This window comes from Trichosurus vulpecula, chromosome 8 (genome assembly GCF_011100635.1).
Source record: "Trichosurus vulpecula isolate mTriVul1 chromosome 8, mTriVul1.pri, whole genome shotgun sequence".
Classification (NCBI taxonomy): domain Eukaryota; kingdom Metazoa; phylum Chordata; class Mammalia; order Diprotodontia; family Phalangeridae; genus Trichosurus; species Trichosurus vulpecula.
Genome location: NC_050580.1, coordinates 106,932,404 through 106,952,174, shown reverse-complemented (window position 1 = coordinate 106,952,174; position 19,771 = coordinate 106,932,404). Strand labels below are relative to the sequence as shown.

Here is a 19,771-nt window from a genome sequence, read left to right as displayed (position 1 = left end):
TCCAAAATTCCCTTCAGCTCAAAATTATAATCTTATAGGACAGAAATTATTTTGGGTTTTGCTTTTGTATCCTAAGTACTTAGCACAGAGCCTAACACATAGTTGGCAATTAACAAATGCTGAGGGGATAGGGATTGGGATAGGACTGAACCTGTGATTCCATTGATATAGGAAAATCTCGGTGAGGAGCTTCCTCCACTGAAGCAGGTCAGTACTTTCTCCACCACTTACAGTTTTAGAATGTTGCCTAGAAAACTGAAGTTTAAGTGATTTTATCAGGGTCACAGAGCCAGCATGCATCAGAAATGGCACTTGAATCTAGGTCTTGCTGGCTCTAAGGCCAATTCTCTATCAACTATGTCACGTTGCCTCTCAACAATTTATTGAAATAAATTAATTCTAGAGTCTATTGAAGGGTCATTTAACCGAATCTCTCGCAGAAGTTAAACCCTATCAACAAAACCTTTCCTCAACTCCCCATCTTTCCCTGCCAGGGAACTTGGCATAAAATTCAGGCCTCTGTAAAGAACAAAAGAAATCATTAGACAGGAATCTGGGGAAAATTAAATATTGGTCTTTTACTCTAGAGCTCTGCCAAGCTGTCTCAAAAGAATACACTCACCTTTTGGTCTTGACTATATGCCAGAATCCAATCCTCTTGCTTGGGATGAAAAAGTAGGCTTTGGATGTAAAAGTTCAGCCGATACTTTTGATAGGTTGCCCCTTCATCAGAGCTGATCAATAAACTGCTCTCAATCTCCGGGTCTGTGAGTAACATGATCTGTAGGGGTGGGGAAAAAACAAAAAACAGAAAATCAAAGCTATCTTAGGAAAAGGAAGAGGTCTGAGTCACATAAACTTTGAAGAGAAAGGAGAAAGACAAAATGGACATAACCTAAAGTAAACTCAAGACCCCTTCTGTTTCAGCATCCTTTCAGACACAACTACTGACCAGGATATTTAGTCTAGAGGCAGGAAAAGACAAATTAGAACAGCATTCCCATTCTTCTTTGGAGTACTTTGGGAAAATCAGAACTGAAAGGTTTTGGAGATTGTCAACTCCTAGTACTTCATTTTACAGACGAGGAAATTGAGGCCCATAGATAGAAAGCAATTAACCTAAGTCAAAAGGCAAGTTACTGGTAGAATCAAGAATAGAACCCAGATCTCCTCTCTCCCAGGACTCTTACCATTGTAACATCACATTTCCTTTCGGTACTTTTTCCACAATGAAATTGTTTTGCATTACCTCTTGAGGCCTTTCCACCCCTTTTTCTTCCCATATAATTTTGTCTTTTCTCTTTCTTTGAATAATAAGCAGATTTGCTGAAGTAGGTTATGGGGGTGGGGGTTGGGTGGGGATAGGAGAGGGATATTTTAAGCCTCGTTCAAATTCAAAATTCGTCAAAAATTTACCAAGCCATATATTATAAATAGAACATATATCAGCCCCAGGAGAAACACAAAATTTAAATAAATTTTGGTCCCTGCTCTCATGGACCTTACAGTTTAAATTGAAATAAATTACATGCATAGTTAACCATAATGCAGAATAACTGCACTGTAGTCTCCATTTTGGGTATGGTCCTAAACTTACAGAGGTGACAATACACTATCTTATTCACTATAATTGCGGAAATTGTTTTTTCTGTTGTGGTTGTAGTAGAAAGACAGTTATCTTAGACTTAATTAATAAAGGAATAGTATCCTGAATGAGGGAAGTCATGGGCACATTATACTTGACTCTGGTCAGGAAAAACAAACAAACAAAAAAAACAAAATAAAACAATAACCAAAACAAAACAAAACAAAACAAAGATGACATTCAATTTGGGTTGTGGCAAATTAAGAAAGTGACTGACATAGTGAGAAGCATGCGCAGATGAGAGTGGCCATGAAGGTGAAGAAGCACAAAAACATGCCCAATGAAGATTATTTGACAACAGGGCATGTTTAACCTAAAGAACAGAAGAATTAGAAGAAAACAAAATCAACAAGTTTTGGAGTCAGAAGGGCTCTCAGTGGCCATCTAATCTAAGCCATACCCCAAAGGAAGGATCATAGGATCAATCCAGGATTATGCTGGAGCCAGCTCAAACCAGCTCATGAAAGCTTCAACTTTCAGTATGAGCATTTACACTTTGGAAATTGGGAAACGCTATAAATCAGAGCTTGATTATTGATTTGCAGACTGTTTACACTTAAGATGATGTGACAGAAAATGTTAATAATACAGTAAACTTAAAATTTAAAACGTGTATTATGCATACACCTCCCTCTCCCATTGGCCAAGAAAACCAGCTATTAATCACGTAACAGCACACCACTAAATCCATCCCACTGTAAGATACCCATCAAGTGGTCATCCAATTCCCTCTTAAAGATATGATAGCTGCCTTTAAAAATATGTGCAAAGCTGTCAGGTTGAAAAAGAAATGAATTTGTTTTGCTTGGCCACAGAGGGCAGATATAGTAGTGAAAGGGAAAACTATAGAGGAGCTGATTCATGTTAAAGACAAAAGCTATTTACTAAGAATTTGAGTCATCCCAGAGTGAAATGGGGTGCCTAGGAAGGACCAGGTTCCCCATTATTGGAAGTCTTCAAGCAGATGCTTTAAGAAAACTTATTAACGATGTTATAGGGACCAAACTAGATGACTCTGAGGTCTAATCTACCTCTTGGATGCTGATTTATGTGGTTTTGCCCCTTCCCTGTGTCCAGAAGGTGTGTAAATAAGTGAACTACATCTGGTCTCATAGACAACCCTTTTTTCTGAATTGTGACAATCAGTACACCAAAATTTAGTAGGGAATTGTATGTTGTCTTGTACTGTACACCACTCGCTTCTGCCAGTTCCTCAGTCTTGTCTGTACAACTAAATTGTCAGTTTCTCAGGAGCAAAATACATTTCTTCTACTTATTTAATATCTCCCACTGCACCTTTATAGTGCTGGGCAGCTGACATCCTTATGCACAGGGAAAATAATAGTTTTTTGTGGTATGATTTTGGTAGGGGTCCCAATTTCTACTCCTATCTCCATATAATGTCTAAAATTCCAGATTCAAGATAGATTCCTTTCACTGAGAATTCATTTCACCTTGTAAGCAGGAAGCAAGCAGTCATCAATCATTTTTGCCTTACTGCAAATGAGCTGAATTCCTCCCCTATGAAGAGTAGGGAAAAGGAGGGGAGGGAAGAAGCATTTATTGAGCATCTACTATGTGCCAGACTCTGTTCTAAGCACTTTAAAGATATCTCATTTGATCCTCACAAGAACCCTGGGAAGTGGGTGCTATTATTATCCCCATTTTACAGTTGAGGAAACTGAGGCATCCAGAGGTTAAATGACTTTCCCGGAGTCAAATAGGAAATATCTGTGGCTAGATTCGAACTCAGGTCTTCTTGACTTCAGCTTCAGCAGTCTATTCACTGCAGCACCATAACTGACTCCAGCTGCTCCCTGGGACACCAGGCAAGGGTGTAAGGTGAGGGATTTGGGGCGGGGAGGTGATACTGAACAAGGAGGACAATGGTAAGCTTTGGCTAATTCTTAATTTTTCCTAAGACTGGCCATGGCTGGGCACAAAGGTTATTAACTGTTTGACAGTGTGAAGACAGACCAATTGTATCCAGGGGAAAGCATTCCACCAGTAAACTCAGCAGCTGGTTTCAGGATCTAAGTAGCCTTTGAATTAAGCACTGCCTCCTAATGGCTAACCCCAATTCTCCAAGGGGCTGTTTCATGGTAGTTCTTCTTGGCCTGTTTATTCTGCATAGCGTCTGTCTGTCACGGTGAATCTGTTTCAGCCTGTTGGCTTAAGAGCAGTGTTAAAGGCTCTGGGCTCAGTGGGCTGTGTTTAACACACTCATTAAAATAATAACCAAAAAATGCAACCACTTGTGCACATTTGAATGATAAAAATCTCGATGTGGAGTGGGAATAGTCAGAAGTGATAAAGCAGATGATTGATTGACTGGAAGGCATGCTTAGCAGAATGTAGGAAGGCCAGGCATGCCTGGCTGCCTACAGAACACAGAATCACAGACCATAAGGGTTGGGAGAGTCCTTGCAACCATTTTTGAAGAAACATTCTTATTTAAAAGATGAAGAAATAAGTGCCAGCAAGGTTAATATCCACTACGAAGTTTGCTATTACCTCAAACTCAAGGTGAACTAAGTGAAATTCATTACCTTCCCTCCAAAGTGCCCCTTGCCTTTCCCCAAAAGCCCATTTATGTAAATGGCACAAACATTTCCCCAAGAACCTATAATTTAAACCCTAAACTTGTTCCTGATCCATTAGACACCAGAAAATGATAAATGTTTCTTGGATCAAGAGATTTCATATTGGGTTTGATCAGTTTCTCCATAGGCTATGCAGAGCATGTTGCTAGTTTTACAACAAGTAAGGGATTGGGAAGGGAGGGGGAGATGGGTGCTACCATTAAGTCCCTTTTTCCTCTAATTTAATGCCTCTAGAAATTGTTGATAAAGTGCTGCTGCATCATCAAGTCTCTGTGAGACTGCTTTAGTCAGTGGAAACGCAACCTTCAATGGAGTCTCTAGATGTATGGCTTATTTTGGTACTCATGACTTCTACCCCATCTACTTACGAACTGGCATGCAGTATGTTTTTTCGGAGAAGAATGAGCAATGTGCCTAATGTGTGGCTATATGAAGAGAAATCATTGCAGTCACAGGGTTAAAGATTACCAGCCAAGGACACAGGCTGTTCCAGGAAGAGGAAGAAGAAAAAGGTGGGGGAAGGGAGGCGATGTCATAAAAAGAGCATCACACCAGGCACACGCGGAGCATTCAAAAGCATTTGGAAGCAATCGTATTAAAAACTCAGGATAGTTAGTGTCACAGTGTAAAATGTTATGCTGTCACCGCAAATGGCACATGAGGCTCATATATAAGACAAGCTCAGCCAGAGTTGTGTTTATGTTTTCCAGGATGAATTTAAAGCATTGTCCATGTCTTCCTACGCCCCTCCTTCTCTAGCAGCAGGAAAGCAGAAGAGTAGTGTGGGTGTCAACTCTGTGGAAGGCGAGATGGAAAACACACCAAGGAACTGGGGACTTTAATTACCTTTCATTCCATAGTCCAATGACAATATTGCTCTCCAATAATAAATTCTCACCAAGTTACACGCCTCCCTCTTGTACTCGCTAGGCAACCATTGTCCCCTCACTGGCTGACTGTCACAAAGACAGACATCAGGTGATCTGCTAAGTATAAACTCGCACGGCTTCATTAAAATCTATCGCACACATTAAGCAAGGCCATTTAGATGTCTCCTAAACTAGCAGGCATACATCCAGGAGATTTCATATTTGCTAGGATATAAAAGCTGTCATATTTTGAATAACGAATATGTCATCAAACGATCATATTGTTTTGTTTCTCAAACCACAATTAACAATAATGTATAACAACCTTTCCACACTACTGCCAAAAAGTAATTTCCATGATAATATGGAAGGGCTCAATTTTATAGAGCACCTATTGACTGAGACAAGGTGAATTTTTCTTCTCTCTCTTTCTGTATTTCTCTTTAAGCATGCCCTGTTCCTATCTCTTCTAGTGTCTACAAATATCATCGTAAAATATTAATCATGCCATTCCTGGACAACCAGTCCATGCAAATCAAAACCTTGGGGCCTACAGAATATCTCCCAAATTATATTGCTTTCTATCCCGGGAATCTGATGTTATCGACGTCCTGATAAATGTAGCTATGCCTATGTGATGTCGAAGTAAAATTGGAACAGAATAGGCTCATTGACTGAATTTTTCTAAATGTTGAGTTATCTGACATGTCGCTGATAAAATGTCTTAGATAATTCAACTCAGCTTAGTTCTTTGCCTTTCTCTGGATGATGTCTGTATGGGTACAAAGGTTCCTTGAAGTCCTCAGCAGCCTCAAACATGGATGGGCGTCTGACATCCTTGAGAAGTCAGCGAAACCTTTCCTCTTCCCTTTGCTTTCTTCTTCCTATTATGACTGCCTAGGTGGGTGGGGATGTGGAGAATCTCTACAGAGTAAATTTGGGTCATTCAATCGTTCGTTTTTAAAGCCGCCCCCAATCAGCCTGTGTTCAGTAACACTGAATAGGCCACATTCCAAGAGCAAGAGCCTAAACAAAGCATTGAATCCTTCATTCTCTAGAGCAAACACAGCTACTCTTTGGACAGCTTAGAGCAACACCCCGCGAATTCACAATCTCTGGCAATTTGATCTTGGCTGAGTGGAAGATAATCTTCCTATTCTCCATGAAGAAAGAACCTGTAAAGAAAATTAAGCATAAGTCTAGGGCCCTATCTTTTTTTTTCAAAAAACAAACCCTTTATTAAGACTTTATTAGTTATTGCCTGCATACAAATATTAATTGCCATTGAGCCTTCCCTACTAAATAAAATAGGCCTGGCAGGACCTCTACTGGTAAAAACTTTAGAAGGAATTATCTGAGTTTTTGTCCCTTCTTCAAAAACTTTAAAAAGGTATAAGTATTTTTACAATTTATACTTTTCAATCATTCAAACAAACGTTTTCTTTCAGCATGATTTAGTTCCCATAACCCTCTATAATAATGATTATTATTACATTTGGAGCTTTTCAATTCTTGAATATTATTTTACTAAGTACCACAAATCCAGGTACCTAGCTAGCCAAGAGAACTTGACTCTGGGACTCTAGTCCTTTTCTATTCCTGACTTTTTGTGAATTCAGAACCTTGTTTCCTTATAGCGCTGTTTCACCTTTTAAATGGCACACAAAGAAACTTGATGAAGGATATGGACTCTAGTTCCAGATCTGCCACTCTTTAGAGATTCCACTTTCTCTGGCCCTCCATGTCCTCATCAGAAAAATGGGAATAATTATGGCTAAACTGTGTTTTTATCAGACCATTGTGAGGATCGAAGGAAACAATGAATGGAGAGGATTTTGTAAACTATAAAGTGCTATGTCAACATAAATCTTTTTCAAAAAACAAAACTTTTTCAAGCTGCGATGTGAACGAGGTTTTTCTCTGAGATAGGGAGGGTGCAGACAAGGGGAAGATGCAGCTTCAAGCACGGAAGGTCATTATTCTTTACTTGGATCGGTCCACAAGTCATTAGAACCAGTTTACTTATGCCTTGCACAGTGTGCAAATGCTGCCCTCACTGAAGTTTTAGATGAATTGTTTTATGGAAAGTCAATAGTGGCGACAGAGGCTCCACACCCAAACTCCAAGCATTCATTCATCACTGGCTGTGGGAGAAAGAAGAAACTTTGTTTGCTTTTCAAGAAAGTGATAAATGAATATGAAATACAATTTATAGATCTCAAATACATTGCCTTTTCTTTTTCTACTTTCTTTTGTTTATGTGTTGTTCTTTCAGCTCAATTGACAGCAGGATGTCTTTTACAATCAAGCACAACTTGCCTTTGTCTGACTTGTTCCAAACATAAACGGCATGGGGCTATAGCATCTGAGTCTATGAATGGTGAGGAACACTATTCTGATGACTCCAAGGCCAAACAGGGACTCTGCTTTGGGCATCTGCCATGAAAGATCACTTAAAGTCCTGGAATGTCATCTCTCTAAGAAGTCTCCCTTCCCTGATTAATCCCATTCTGCCTAAGATTTCAGCTCTCAGCATTTACCCCTACATGTATTACAGCTCGGAAAGTTCCATCTTTCCTTCCTTTGTATACAAAGGTTCTCTTTGACCTGATGCATCATCTCAGCCCTTGTGCATGCAGCTGTGTGGCCTTTCCATCTACGTTTAGGTTAAAACTGTCATCTTTGGGTGTTAATCAACAGGCAGACTGTCTGATTTGTTCTGTGCAATCTTAACCCCATTCCAGGTGCAGACAGGCACATAATAAGGACTTTGGATGATGATGAGAGTGCAACAGGGAAAAACAAAACCAAGCAGCAATAGTAGCAATCTGGGTCCCCATCTATCAGTTCATTTAAACAACACAGAAAACATTTTCCATCTATAAACAGCCTAAGTGGCTATTTGCAAACCTTTGGCCTCAAAATTTAAAAGTGAATTAAACAAAATGTAAGCAGAGTAAACGAGTAATTTTCTGACCAATGTGGGCAGGAAGTTGACTAATCCCGACGTGTGCTAAGCATTAATATTTTTCATCCCAGGAAAGGGGGTGGAGGAACACTCTAAGGGCCTATCAATTGCCACCTGTTTCTAGAACAGTACAGAAAGTTAGAGACTGTCCCATAATGATCCCTGTAAAGGAAATCAGTGACTACAGATAACTGGAGAGATATGGCACATTGTTGTTGTTCAGTGATTTCAGTTGTGTCTGACTCTTTGTGACCTCATTTGGGTTTTGTTTGTTTCTTTGTTTTTTGGCAAAGATATGCCATTTCCTTCTCTAGCTCATTTTACAGATGAGGAAAGTGAGGCAAATGTGGTTAAGTAACTTGCCCAGGGTCACACAACTAGTAAGTGTCTAAGGCTGGATTTGAACTCAGGCAAAGGAGACTTCTTGACTACAGGTCTAGCACTTTAACAAGGGTGCCATCTACCTGCCCCATATACTGTATTAGGCTGATCCAATCCTAGAGAAGAGTGAACTCAGCACAACAATGTGGTAGGTACAGTGAAAAGAACACAGCCTAGGTAATCAGAGGAACTAGTTTTAAATATCTCTACCAACACAACTTACCTTGAGCAAGTCACCTATGCAAAAGACCCATGAAACCGAACATACTTTATATAGTTTAATACTAAAGATGATCACTCAGAACTCAAAAATCAGGAGAGCCAAAGCAAATTGGTTCTATACAGTAAAAGCTGGTAAAAATTGCAAACCCTTCGATGCAAGAATTCCTTGAAACTGTAATCAAAAACAAATGAGCAAAAAAAAAAAAATATTTCTGTCTAGGGATTTCAATTTGAACCATCCATTGAGTGCTAATTTAAGAAAAGAGCACTGAGGGGTACCCAGATATACCCAGATATTCACTAGAAGCTCAAGCCCCACTTGGAGAAGAAGAGCTGATGATTCCTAGTCCCTGAAATCATTATATTTCATGAGCCCTGAAACTTTTTGACTGTATAAGTTGGCATATTGGTTAAAGCATGGAAACTGCTGAGGCCTTGAAACTACTTACTCCCCTGACCACATATTATACTCCAACCCCTACCACCTGTCTTGTCAATGTGTGTTCTCTTTGTCACAAGTTGTAAATGGATAAGTGCACATTCTGTGCAGTCCATCCCAATTCAGAAACGACACACAACAGATGCCCTGATGATTGATGGCAAAGACTAGGTATTTGAAGGAGAATGGGGGGAGTATATTTTCTAACACACCTTTATTTTTCCATACTCCATGTCACAAGATGCCCTCTGTGGTTACAGAAATAGTTATGTTCTGAATGTTCCATGGTGGTCATGAAGATAAAGACAAAGAAGGAGAAGGAGGAAAGAGGGAGAGAGGGAGAGAGGAAGAGAGGAAGGGAGGGAGGAAAGAAGGAAGGAAGGAAGTGATGAGGATTGGAGAGATATAGACACCCCAAGAATGGAGTTCCCAGGGAGGGTCAGGGTCATCTGGAATGAATTTGCGGTCTCAAGCATTCTTTAAGTCAAGGTGGCAAAGATTTATTGTTACACTTTTCAGTGGGCAAGAGTTCTTAGGGAACCTGTAATCTTACAGGGGTACAGTTAAGGTTTATATAAGTTGAACTATATATAGTTAAACATGTGCCAAATATGCTAACTAGGTGATTCAGCATGGGATTAGAGAGTGGTCTAAGTCTAGGATACATACGATAGGTCAGTGAGTAGCAAATATCTTTATGATTTAGTACACAACCAGTTTAGCCAGTACACAGCCAGTTCAAACTAATAAATTCTATAGGTGCAGCTGGCTACTGTATTGAGAAGAGAGATACCTGTTTTTGCTAGGGCATGCTGTCCTCAAGCTGGAGAGAAACTGCCTGATACAGTGTTTTGAGGCTAGGGAGAGATGTGATTTTAGAATTAGGGTCCAAGGACAGGCACTCAAGTACCTCATTGGAAGGAAGGAAGGAAGGAAGGAAGGAAGGAAGGAAGGAAGGAAGGAAGGAAGGAAGGAAGGAAGGGGAAGGAAGGAAGGGAGGAAGGAAGGAAGGAAGGAAGGAAGGAAGGAAGGGAGGGAAGAAAGAAAGAAAGAAAGAAAGAAAGAAAGAAAGAAAGAAAGAAAGAAAGAAAGAAAGAAAGAAAGAAAGAAAGATATTATTTTAACTGAGCTTTGCATTTTTTTTAATCTGGACAAGTGTTCCTATTTTTTTTTATTCAGAAAGTATGACCATGATGTCTAATGCTCTACTAGTTCTTTTCCCAACTTATCACTTCTAAGACGTGGAAAACAGTGGGTCAGGGATATAATATTATTTGCCCTATGACAAGACTATACAGAGTAAATTGTCATTTAACATTAAGCTATTCAGTCTGAAACAGTCTTAAACATATTTTTTTAAACCTAAGATTAGGAGAAGGACCTTGTTGGTCCAACTGTTTGTGTTCTAAAGAATCATAAAGATATTTGCTCCTCACTGACCTATCATATGTATCCTAGACTTAGACATATTTTGAAGAATATTCCCACATTCTTCAAAAGACCATGTTCTTTCTCTGTTCTTCAAGGACCTAAGGCAGAAATATAATGGTTACTCAATGTCCATCCAGAAAGACAATAAGGTTCAGGTGGCTTGGAGGCACCACAAAGAAAATGGACCAAGTTGTTCAAGTTAACAGAAAGAAATGTCATGTACATTGACTATGGCCAGTGTGACAAAGCAAATAGCTCAACTATCCAAGTGGATATTCATCTTCGCAAAGTGGCTATTACCAGATTAAAACTGGGAAAAGATCACAAAAAGACTCTTCAGTACAATGTTAAATCGTGACAGGTAGGAAAGGAGAAAAGCTAATATAAAGATGAAACTATTTATGAAGATGAAACCATTCAAAGATGAAATCTGAAGATGGGAGAAAAAAATGTACAACGTACAAGTGTAATTAAACTGCTGAAATAAAAACAAAATATAAAATGATATCTATATCTACAGAAAATGCCTATACTGCAGGCAACAGCGAAACCAGTTGGTTACTTCAAGAATATATGTGTCTTTAAAATCCCAGAGTTGTACATTCTCACTTCAACCTTAATCAGAACACACCACTTTGGTTATCACAAACCCTAGCATCACAGCTCTCCTGATCACACAGCTCTCTTCATAGCACAGCTCCCCAAAGATCTCTAAATGCCAAGAGGTTATCACTGTCTTAAAATCTTACCTGTTATCAGGAAGAAAACATGAGGCTCAGAGAAAGTGACATCCATCTCCTCTGTTCATGGGAAAGTTTACAGTAAATGATGTTCATTTAATGATTAGACATCTTTTTAGCATGATGGCAATGATAAAGTGACATGGTTTAGAGAGGGAGAGAGATAGGAGAAGAGGGGAAATGGGAGAGGGAGAGAAATAGCAAGAGAGACAGAGAAGGAGGGAGGGGGAGAGATGGAGAGAGTGAGGGAGAGTAAAAGTGAGAGAGAGAAAAAGAGAGAGAGAGACAGACAGACAGAGAGATAGAGAGACAGAGAGAGGCAGGCTTACCTACCATTAGTTTTGAAAATTGGGATTTGGAAATGGGGAAAAGATTACTTTGGCAAAGAATAAAAGTTGGAAAATTGGTTTCATAGGTTTGGGAAAACGTCAACTTGAAAGAAAGCAGAAAGTTAGTAATTTGCACTAATGATAAGAAGAACCAATAAGAACAAACCCATTTGGAAAATTAGTAAACAGAATATGTCCATATACAGCCTCCAAGACTCAACTTTCTTCATCATCTTGACAAATGTATTTTAGTTTTACTTACTTATGCTAATACTTTGCAGTAAACTGGCAAATATACCAAAGAGTATCAGGGAAGATTAATGAAGCCTCAGCAACACGAGACCTCACTAATGTACTTGGCTATTAAAGCTTTCCTGAGAAGTATGTGGAGACCACCAGGGGTTTCACCAGAAACAGGATTTGCAGACTAGTGGAGTGTGAATCACTGAATTACCTCAGCTCCACTGCAAAGCTTTCAGACAGAAGGTGGGGAGAAGGGAGGCAAATCTAGGAAAAAATTTCCCTCCTCTTAGCAAGAAAATAATTTTCAAAGTACATTCCTTCTCGTTCCCCTCAATTATTTAATGATAGACAATGATCAAGTGGTTTTTAAAAGACAGAAAATGGTGCATAAGTTTAATCTAGTTGTCTCCCAATGAGATTGCTGGTTCTCTTTTAAACTTCTTTTTCCTCTGTCAGGTACAGTCTATTTAAGTAAGTAACCATCTTTTGTTCAATAATATTTGCTTTAGGATTCTGATTCTTTAATTAAAGAAGACTCTAATTGTCCAAAGACTTAATGTTAGTAGCTATATGTCCTGGAAACAAAAATCCCAGAAGTTGACTATAAGTTCAAAGGAACAACATGCTTTGTGCAGTCAGTATGATCTAACTCAAATCAAGAGAAGGATAGTTCCAATGGTATTATCAATAAGAATCTCCTCAAAACCCCAACAAGTGGTCCTTTAACTTTTGCCTCAAGACCTGCTGTGAAAGGGAACTCATCGCCTCCCAAAAAAGACCATTCTACTTTTGAACAACTGTTAGGAAGTGTTCTTTACCTCAAATCTAAATTTGACCTCTTGCGAATTCTATCCATTTGTATAAGTTCTGCCTGTGGAGTTAATCTCTATTCCACATGACAGCCCTTCATATAGTTGAAAACAGCTATTCTGTAGACCTACTAAGTCTTCACTTTCTCCCAGAGAGCAATGCTTTCCTTCAAAAAAATTATCTTTTATGTATTAATATATTGTAATCTACATACATATACACACACATATATGTATGTGTTATATGTATAGGTATATACTATGCATGCACACACACACACATATATATATACATATATATATATATATATATATACATACACACACATATGTATATATATGTGAAAGTGTGTGTTGCCCATCTGTATGTGGAAAGAGAAAGCTAGAGAGAAAGGGAGGGAGTGAGGGAGGGAGGGAGGGACAGAGAGACAGTGGAACATATATGTATGCATCAAGACGCAGCATGACACAGTGGATAGGGCTGGCCTTAGAGCCTCTATAATGACAATGTGTACAGTATCATCACAGTGGGTATTATGATGTGATGTGAATGGTGATAAATGAATTGCCACACTCCATGTCACAATATATTTATCACTCCTCAGATGGGGCATCCTGTCACCTACTACTCTGAAATGGTTGGATCACTCCAAATCACTCTAATCTTAGCAGGTCTAGGATATGAAAGATGAACCATAAGTACGTGGTTACACTTCAACTCTCTCAAGGTGCTTGAGGTATCCCTGTTGAAGTGAAATGCACTTCTCCACTAACTACTGCAGATCTTGAGCCACATCCTAGCTACACAACTTCTCAGTGCAGTTATAAAACTGGTTACTCATAATAGTATCCAGATATTTTAAGATTTTAAATAAAACTATTTATTTTTAAAAAGACAAAAGAAATCATACATGTCAAATCATATTTTAATTTGTCATATACTTATATGTCAGTCAGTATACAAATAGTAAGATGGATCACAATATAAATAAAGATTTGAATTATACTCTTGCATCCATGTACTCAATATCTAGGGTAAAGAACTTTCTGACTCATAATTCATTTATAACTTAAAAGTCACAACTCCCCAAATTTCTCCCATTAGACGGCTCATTTTTTTAATCAAATCTTAGTCACCAAAAATTTATATTATCTATTTTTTTTTGTTTTTCATGTTTAAGACATGAATATGCAAATGGATTAGGGTGCCATAATCTTTTTATTTTTAAAGATCAGGTACTGATTTGGTATCCCCTGATTGTTTTTTTAAAATACTATTTCTCCAGTTTTAAATAAACAAAATCTCCTTCCTATTCCTTTAGAACATCAAGTTGTTTGTTTCCACACAAGCGAAGTCTCTTTCTACATTAAATACAAGAGGATTTCAGTCTTCACATTTATACCATACTTTTTATGTCCAAAACTGCTAAAATTTCATCTTACACTGAGTTTTCTCATGTGCATATTAGAAATTTTTATTAAAACAAATTTATTTTCCCATTCCTGTTAAGTATCAAAATATTTATCTTAAACAGTAACAGTTTATGTCCTTTGATGATCAATACAAATATTTTCTTTAATTTTTGTCCCTTTCATTACTAAATTCCTCAGTGTAAAAAAGGAACTTAGTAGGAAAGCATATGGTACAATTGGAAAACTTGTATGCATTTCCTTTCTCAGATGTATACTAGTGGCATGAAACTGGGCAAGTCACTTAACCTCAGTGGTCTATGCATCTCTCTAAGACTTAGTTACATAGAATATATCAGCATATACTGATACCGCAAGCTTTCTCAAAGGACAGATCCCTATATCAGTAAAATCATAGGTCAATTCCCTATTCCAATATATGTATTATATAAGGGTAGTCAAACAAAACAAATTCCCCATATTGTCCATGTCCAAAATTATGTTTCTCATTACGCATATTGCTCCATCATCTCTCTCTAGAGATGGGGAGCTTTCTTACTTATTAAAATATAGGACACAACACTAGATTATCTTTCCTAATTCAAAAACTAGGGTAAGGTTTGGGTTAGTAAACAAAGACAGTTATGTGACTGAATGCTGGAAAAAATAAACAAACAAAACAATTTACACCTAAACCACCCAAGAGTGTATGGCCCTATTGGTTGAGTTGTGAATTGATCCAACCATTCTGGAAAACAATTTGGAACTCTGCCCAAAGGGCTATAAAGCTGTACATACCCTTTGATGAGCAATACCACTTCCAGGTCTATATCCCAAAGACATCCAAAAAAAAAAAAAAAAAGGAAAAAGACCTATTTGTACAAAAATATTTATAGCAGCTCTTTTTGTAGTGGTTAGAATTGAGGGGATGCCCATTAATTGGGGAATGGGTAAACAAGCTGTGGTATATTATTGTGATGGAATATTAATGTGCTATAAGAAATGATGAGCAGGATAATTTCAGAAAAACCTGGAAAGACTTATGTGAACTGACACAGTGAAGTAAACAAAATCAGGAGAGCACTGTACACAGTAACATTAGTGCTGTTCAATGGAGAATTGTGAATGACTTAGCTATTCTCAGAAATATAATGATCCAAGAAAATCCCAAAGGACTAATGATGAAGCATACTATCCACCTCCAGAGAAAGAACTGATACTGATTGAATGAATATAGACTGAAGCATGCTACTTTTCACTTTTTTTTTTGAGTCTTCTTTTACAATATGAAATGTTTTACATATTTGCACATGTATAACATATATCTGATTGCTTACCAACTCAGGGAGGGGGAGGGTAGGAAGGAAGGGAGGGATAGAATTTGGAACTCAAAATTTTAAACAAAAATGTTTTTAAAAGAATTTAAAGTGTGTGATTCAAAAAAAAATAGTAGTTAAACTCTATAGAACATGTATGATGCAAATCACAGTTTAAATTGTAGAACAACAGATATGTTAGGTGTTCAAGGTGTGCACAAGTAAGTGTCATGCAAGAAGCCCAGAAGGAGAAATCTCATAATTCTGTGCTGGGAAATACAGCATAACTTTTCATTGCCCCCATTCATTTTGATGTTGTTTTCTTTTCTCTGTCCTCAAGAGCAAATAATGCAGGAGCTTCTGTGTTCACACCACAGCACCTCCCATTGTGCCAGAAATTATCTAGAAATGGCGGTATTGACACATAGCCTCATATACAGGATTATACACCTAGAGATAGAATAGACCTCTGCAGCTATCTAGTCCAACACTTTCATTGTATAAAATAGGGAAGTGAGGTCTATTAATGTTATGTGACTCACACAAGTAATGAAATGAGCAGGACTTGAACCCAAGTCTTCTGTCTCCAGAGTCAGTTTTCTACTTCACCTTACATGCTTAAATACCAATGCTTGTTAAATTCAACTCGATATTGTGAGAGCTTGTCAGTCACTTTACGTTAGCGTAGCTTCTTTCTCTGTAAAATGTGCATAACGATATTTGCAGTCCCTATCCCACAGAATTATGGAGAGAAAAGTACTTCGTAAATCATAAAGTTATGCTTAAATAGGAGATGCTATTGATATAACCTCCCACCAGTTATTTCAGGTGAGACAGAGGCTCTTAAAAGAAATTCCTCCATCTCCAGGTGGCCTTGAGTTCCAAGAGGAAGGTTATGCATCCTGTCCAGAGGCCTGTATATCTTATTGCTGATATGTGCAACCAGCTCAATTTTGACCATCCCCAGACTTATCTGAAAGGATCTAGAATTTTATTTTGTTCAGTTAATTTTATTTATATTGTCCTGATGTTAATAAAGATAGCAGCATGCAAGGGAACTCTCAAGAGTTCACATTGTGAAACAGGATTATCAGAGGAACTATGCCTTTGTAACTTCACAAAACAACTTCCCTGCCATGGTTAATGTCAATGGTGGGCTGACGGCACATCCAAAAATATTCTTATATACAAAGTTGACAAGTCAGCTGATCTTGATTTAGAAAATGTTCAGCCCAGATGAGACCTTTCTTTAACCCAGGATTGGATCCCTCTGAATGTGTTAAAAATATATATATATATATATTATGGTCACTCAGCACTACTGGGTACCATGCAATGTAGGTAGATTTTATAGATAAAGTTTACTCACTTTAAGTGCCAGAACTTTTTAGAAGTGCTAAATAATTTTGAAAGGAAAACTTTTAAAACTATTTTGTACACCCTCCTAAAGTCTCCTACTTTCTTAAAGAAAAAATAGGAGGAATCATGGTCCACATGACCAATGAGATAAAAACTAGACTCTTCTCAGGCACCAATAACTCTCAAAAACTCTCCAAAAGAGAAATTATTCACCAGAGGCAATTACAGTTATGTCCAGAGAGCACAACACCAAGAAGCCTGACAAGGTAACAGTCTTATGAATGAATAGCAGAAGACACGAATCCCTGATATGCTCACTCAGCACCACGCATACCAGTCTCCTCATTCTGGCATGAAGTACAAGCAGATTAATTAGCTCATGCCATGGGACCCCCTCATTAATTCCCCTGTTACTGCTGTGTTCTCTGCCTTCCCACCCTGCCCTTCTTCTCACCCCGCCATTATTTGGCAACAAGCAGCAGATCACAACTGTCCATCCTCTTGGAGGGGAGAGGGAGGAACAGGAGGGAAGGATTTTTCTGTGTCTGGGATGGCCTGGATCAGTCAGAGACCTGAAAAATTGAGGAATTTGAGGCAGGGGAAAAGTGAACACAAAGCTACACCAAGACTGAAGGAAAGGGGAATGACCTACAGCTGAGGATGGTCCTGTCCCCTCCAAAATCACTTGGGGTAGGAACCGAAGGTTGGTGAAAAGTGAATTCCCTAAATTGGGAGGATTCTGAGTCAGCTTTGAGATCCAGAACATAGGATACTACTACTATAAAAAAGTATATATAGTATGTAGAGATATATAGTATATATAGTATGTAGTATATATATTTTATATAGTGTATATTTATTATATAGTATATATTATGTTGTATTATATGTTATATATTGTGTTTATATAATATACTATATACATTATATAGTATATATATTTTATAGTACATGTATATACTATAGAATAGTATATAAAATGTGGTGTGTGTGTGTGTGTGTGTGTGTGTGTGTGTGTGTGTGTGTGTGATTCCTGGTGTGTGAGGTAAATAAATGAAATGTGAAGACTTCACAGGGGAGGATGTGTATAATATTCATATCTATTCATATCTATATACAGGAGTGTTTAAAAATCAAGATATAGGGAAGGGGAAGATTCTGAGGCTATGAGAGTCTGATGGCTCAGACTCTGGGAAAGTTTACCCTGAAACTTTTTGTTCTTTCTTCTGGTTCTGGTTTAAAGATTTGCTCAGTAAGAACAGGGTCATAATGACCTGTTTTTCTCTACTGTAAAGAATGGAGAGGCTTTCCCCCTCCCCTTATCCTATTCTCCTTCTTTAGATTTATAGATGTCATCTCAGTTGTAATCATTAACTAAGGGAATGGGAATTGGAGTTTCTGTGCCTCAATTTCCCAGTTCCTTGTCTAGCTTTCACTCTCAGATTGTAAGCCAACCTCCCAGCCAATAGTGAGAAGGGTCAGGGGTGGGCAGGAATTCTCTTGTGTTAGGTATAATTATGGGTGCCTAGCCCCTTGTAACGTGCCTTCCTTGCTGGATTCATTCTAGCGGAGATGACCAATTCTCGAGAATTGAATAAAATTTATTTCTGTTCCCATCCTGATTTGGCTCCTTATTAACTCTTAATTGGTGAGGGTCTTTCATCCCACACACGGGGGAAGCATATTGGAAATTAACATAACTTTTTTTTGACGAATATTAGAACTATCAGAATTTTGAATGGAAATCATGTTAAGAGAGGACAACCCTTGGATCACTTCTGAAAATAGTTCAATGCAGACAAGGATCAGGTCCTCATTGGAGCCTTTGCACCCTTTCCTCAGAATTTTCCACTAATGGTCTCCATTTACTCTAATGTAGATTAGGAAGGCAAATAACCAAGACTGGTAAAAATGTATTTAAATTAAGATGAGATAGGTTCTACTGAGTAAGGACCAAGGGTCTTTCCTCAATGTGAAGCACAGGAGCCACAGTCATACTTTTCAATACCAATGAATCGGTCACCAAGCATTTACTGAGCATTATATGCCAGACATCACGACTAAGGCTGAGAAAAAAAAATGAAACATCCCCTGCCTTCACAGAGCTTGTATCATATACCTATTTAATTATACATAAATACATAGAAAATTAATAGAAGACAATTTGTGGGGAATTCAGTACTAGTAGCTAGGGAGTATCATGAAAGCATTCATAAGGAAACTGATACAAACAAAAATTTTGAAGGAAACAAACATTAGGGCAAAGTACATTCTAGGCAAGGAGAACAGACCATGTGAAAAGGCAGGGAGATGGGGACAAAATGTCATTGGTGAAAAACAGCAAGAAAGCCAGACTGGCTGGATTGTAGCATATAATGCTTCTGGATTATAATAATAATTCTGGAAAGGTAACTTGGGGTCAGGTTGTATTAAAAAGTCAGAGTTTTTATTTTATTCTAGAGGTACTAGGAAGCAAAGGAGTTTATTGAGCAGGGGAGTAAGATGATCAGACCTGAGCTTATGAAAATCATGTTGTTATGAAAGATGGAGTAAAGAGGGGAGAATTACAACTGGGGGCCCAATCAGGAAGCTATTGTAATGATGTAGACAAGATTTATTGAGGATGTGAATAAATTAGGGTGGTAACTCCCTCCCAAGAAAGTTTGTTTAGACTTTTTATTTGTTTGCTTATTTGTTTATATTTTGTGTTTTACCTGCCCTCTCAATAGAAGGCAAACTCCCTCTCCCTCTCCCTCCTCTCCATGTTCCATTTTGATGGCTGACAACTGCCTTCTTAACTTCCAGTTTACTGGGTAGATTTCTTTTCTCAAAAACCAAGCCTTAAACCCAATTCACTCTAGAGCTCATGGATTGGACAATAGGTCCCTGCCCTTCCAGCAAAGAGTGAATGTAAATACCAAATAGTAATGTTTCTCTTTTGGCCAGGAACCCTGAGGGTTCTTCCCCTCCCAGTTTGATTTTTTTTTTTGAGTTTTGAATAAAGGGG

General features: G+C 38.1%; 1 protein-coding gene across 6 annotated transcripts in view; it reads right to left on the bottom strand.

Annotated features, from left to right (window-relative positions):
- The window catches only part of SORCS1 (sortilin related VPS10 domain containing receptor 1), a 719,989-nt gene that overhangs the window by 250,554 nt on the left and 449,664 nt on the right, over positions 1-19,771 (bottom strand). For all 6 annotated transcript variants that reach the window (XM_036735441.1, XM_036735437.1, XM_036735435.1 and 3 more), the window contains one exon: positions 623-781. In XM_036735441.1, the coding sequence (XP_036591336.1) occupies positions 623-781 (159 nt within the window). The remainder of the gene's footprint in view (positions 1-622; positions 782-19,771) is intronic.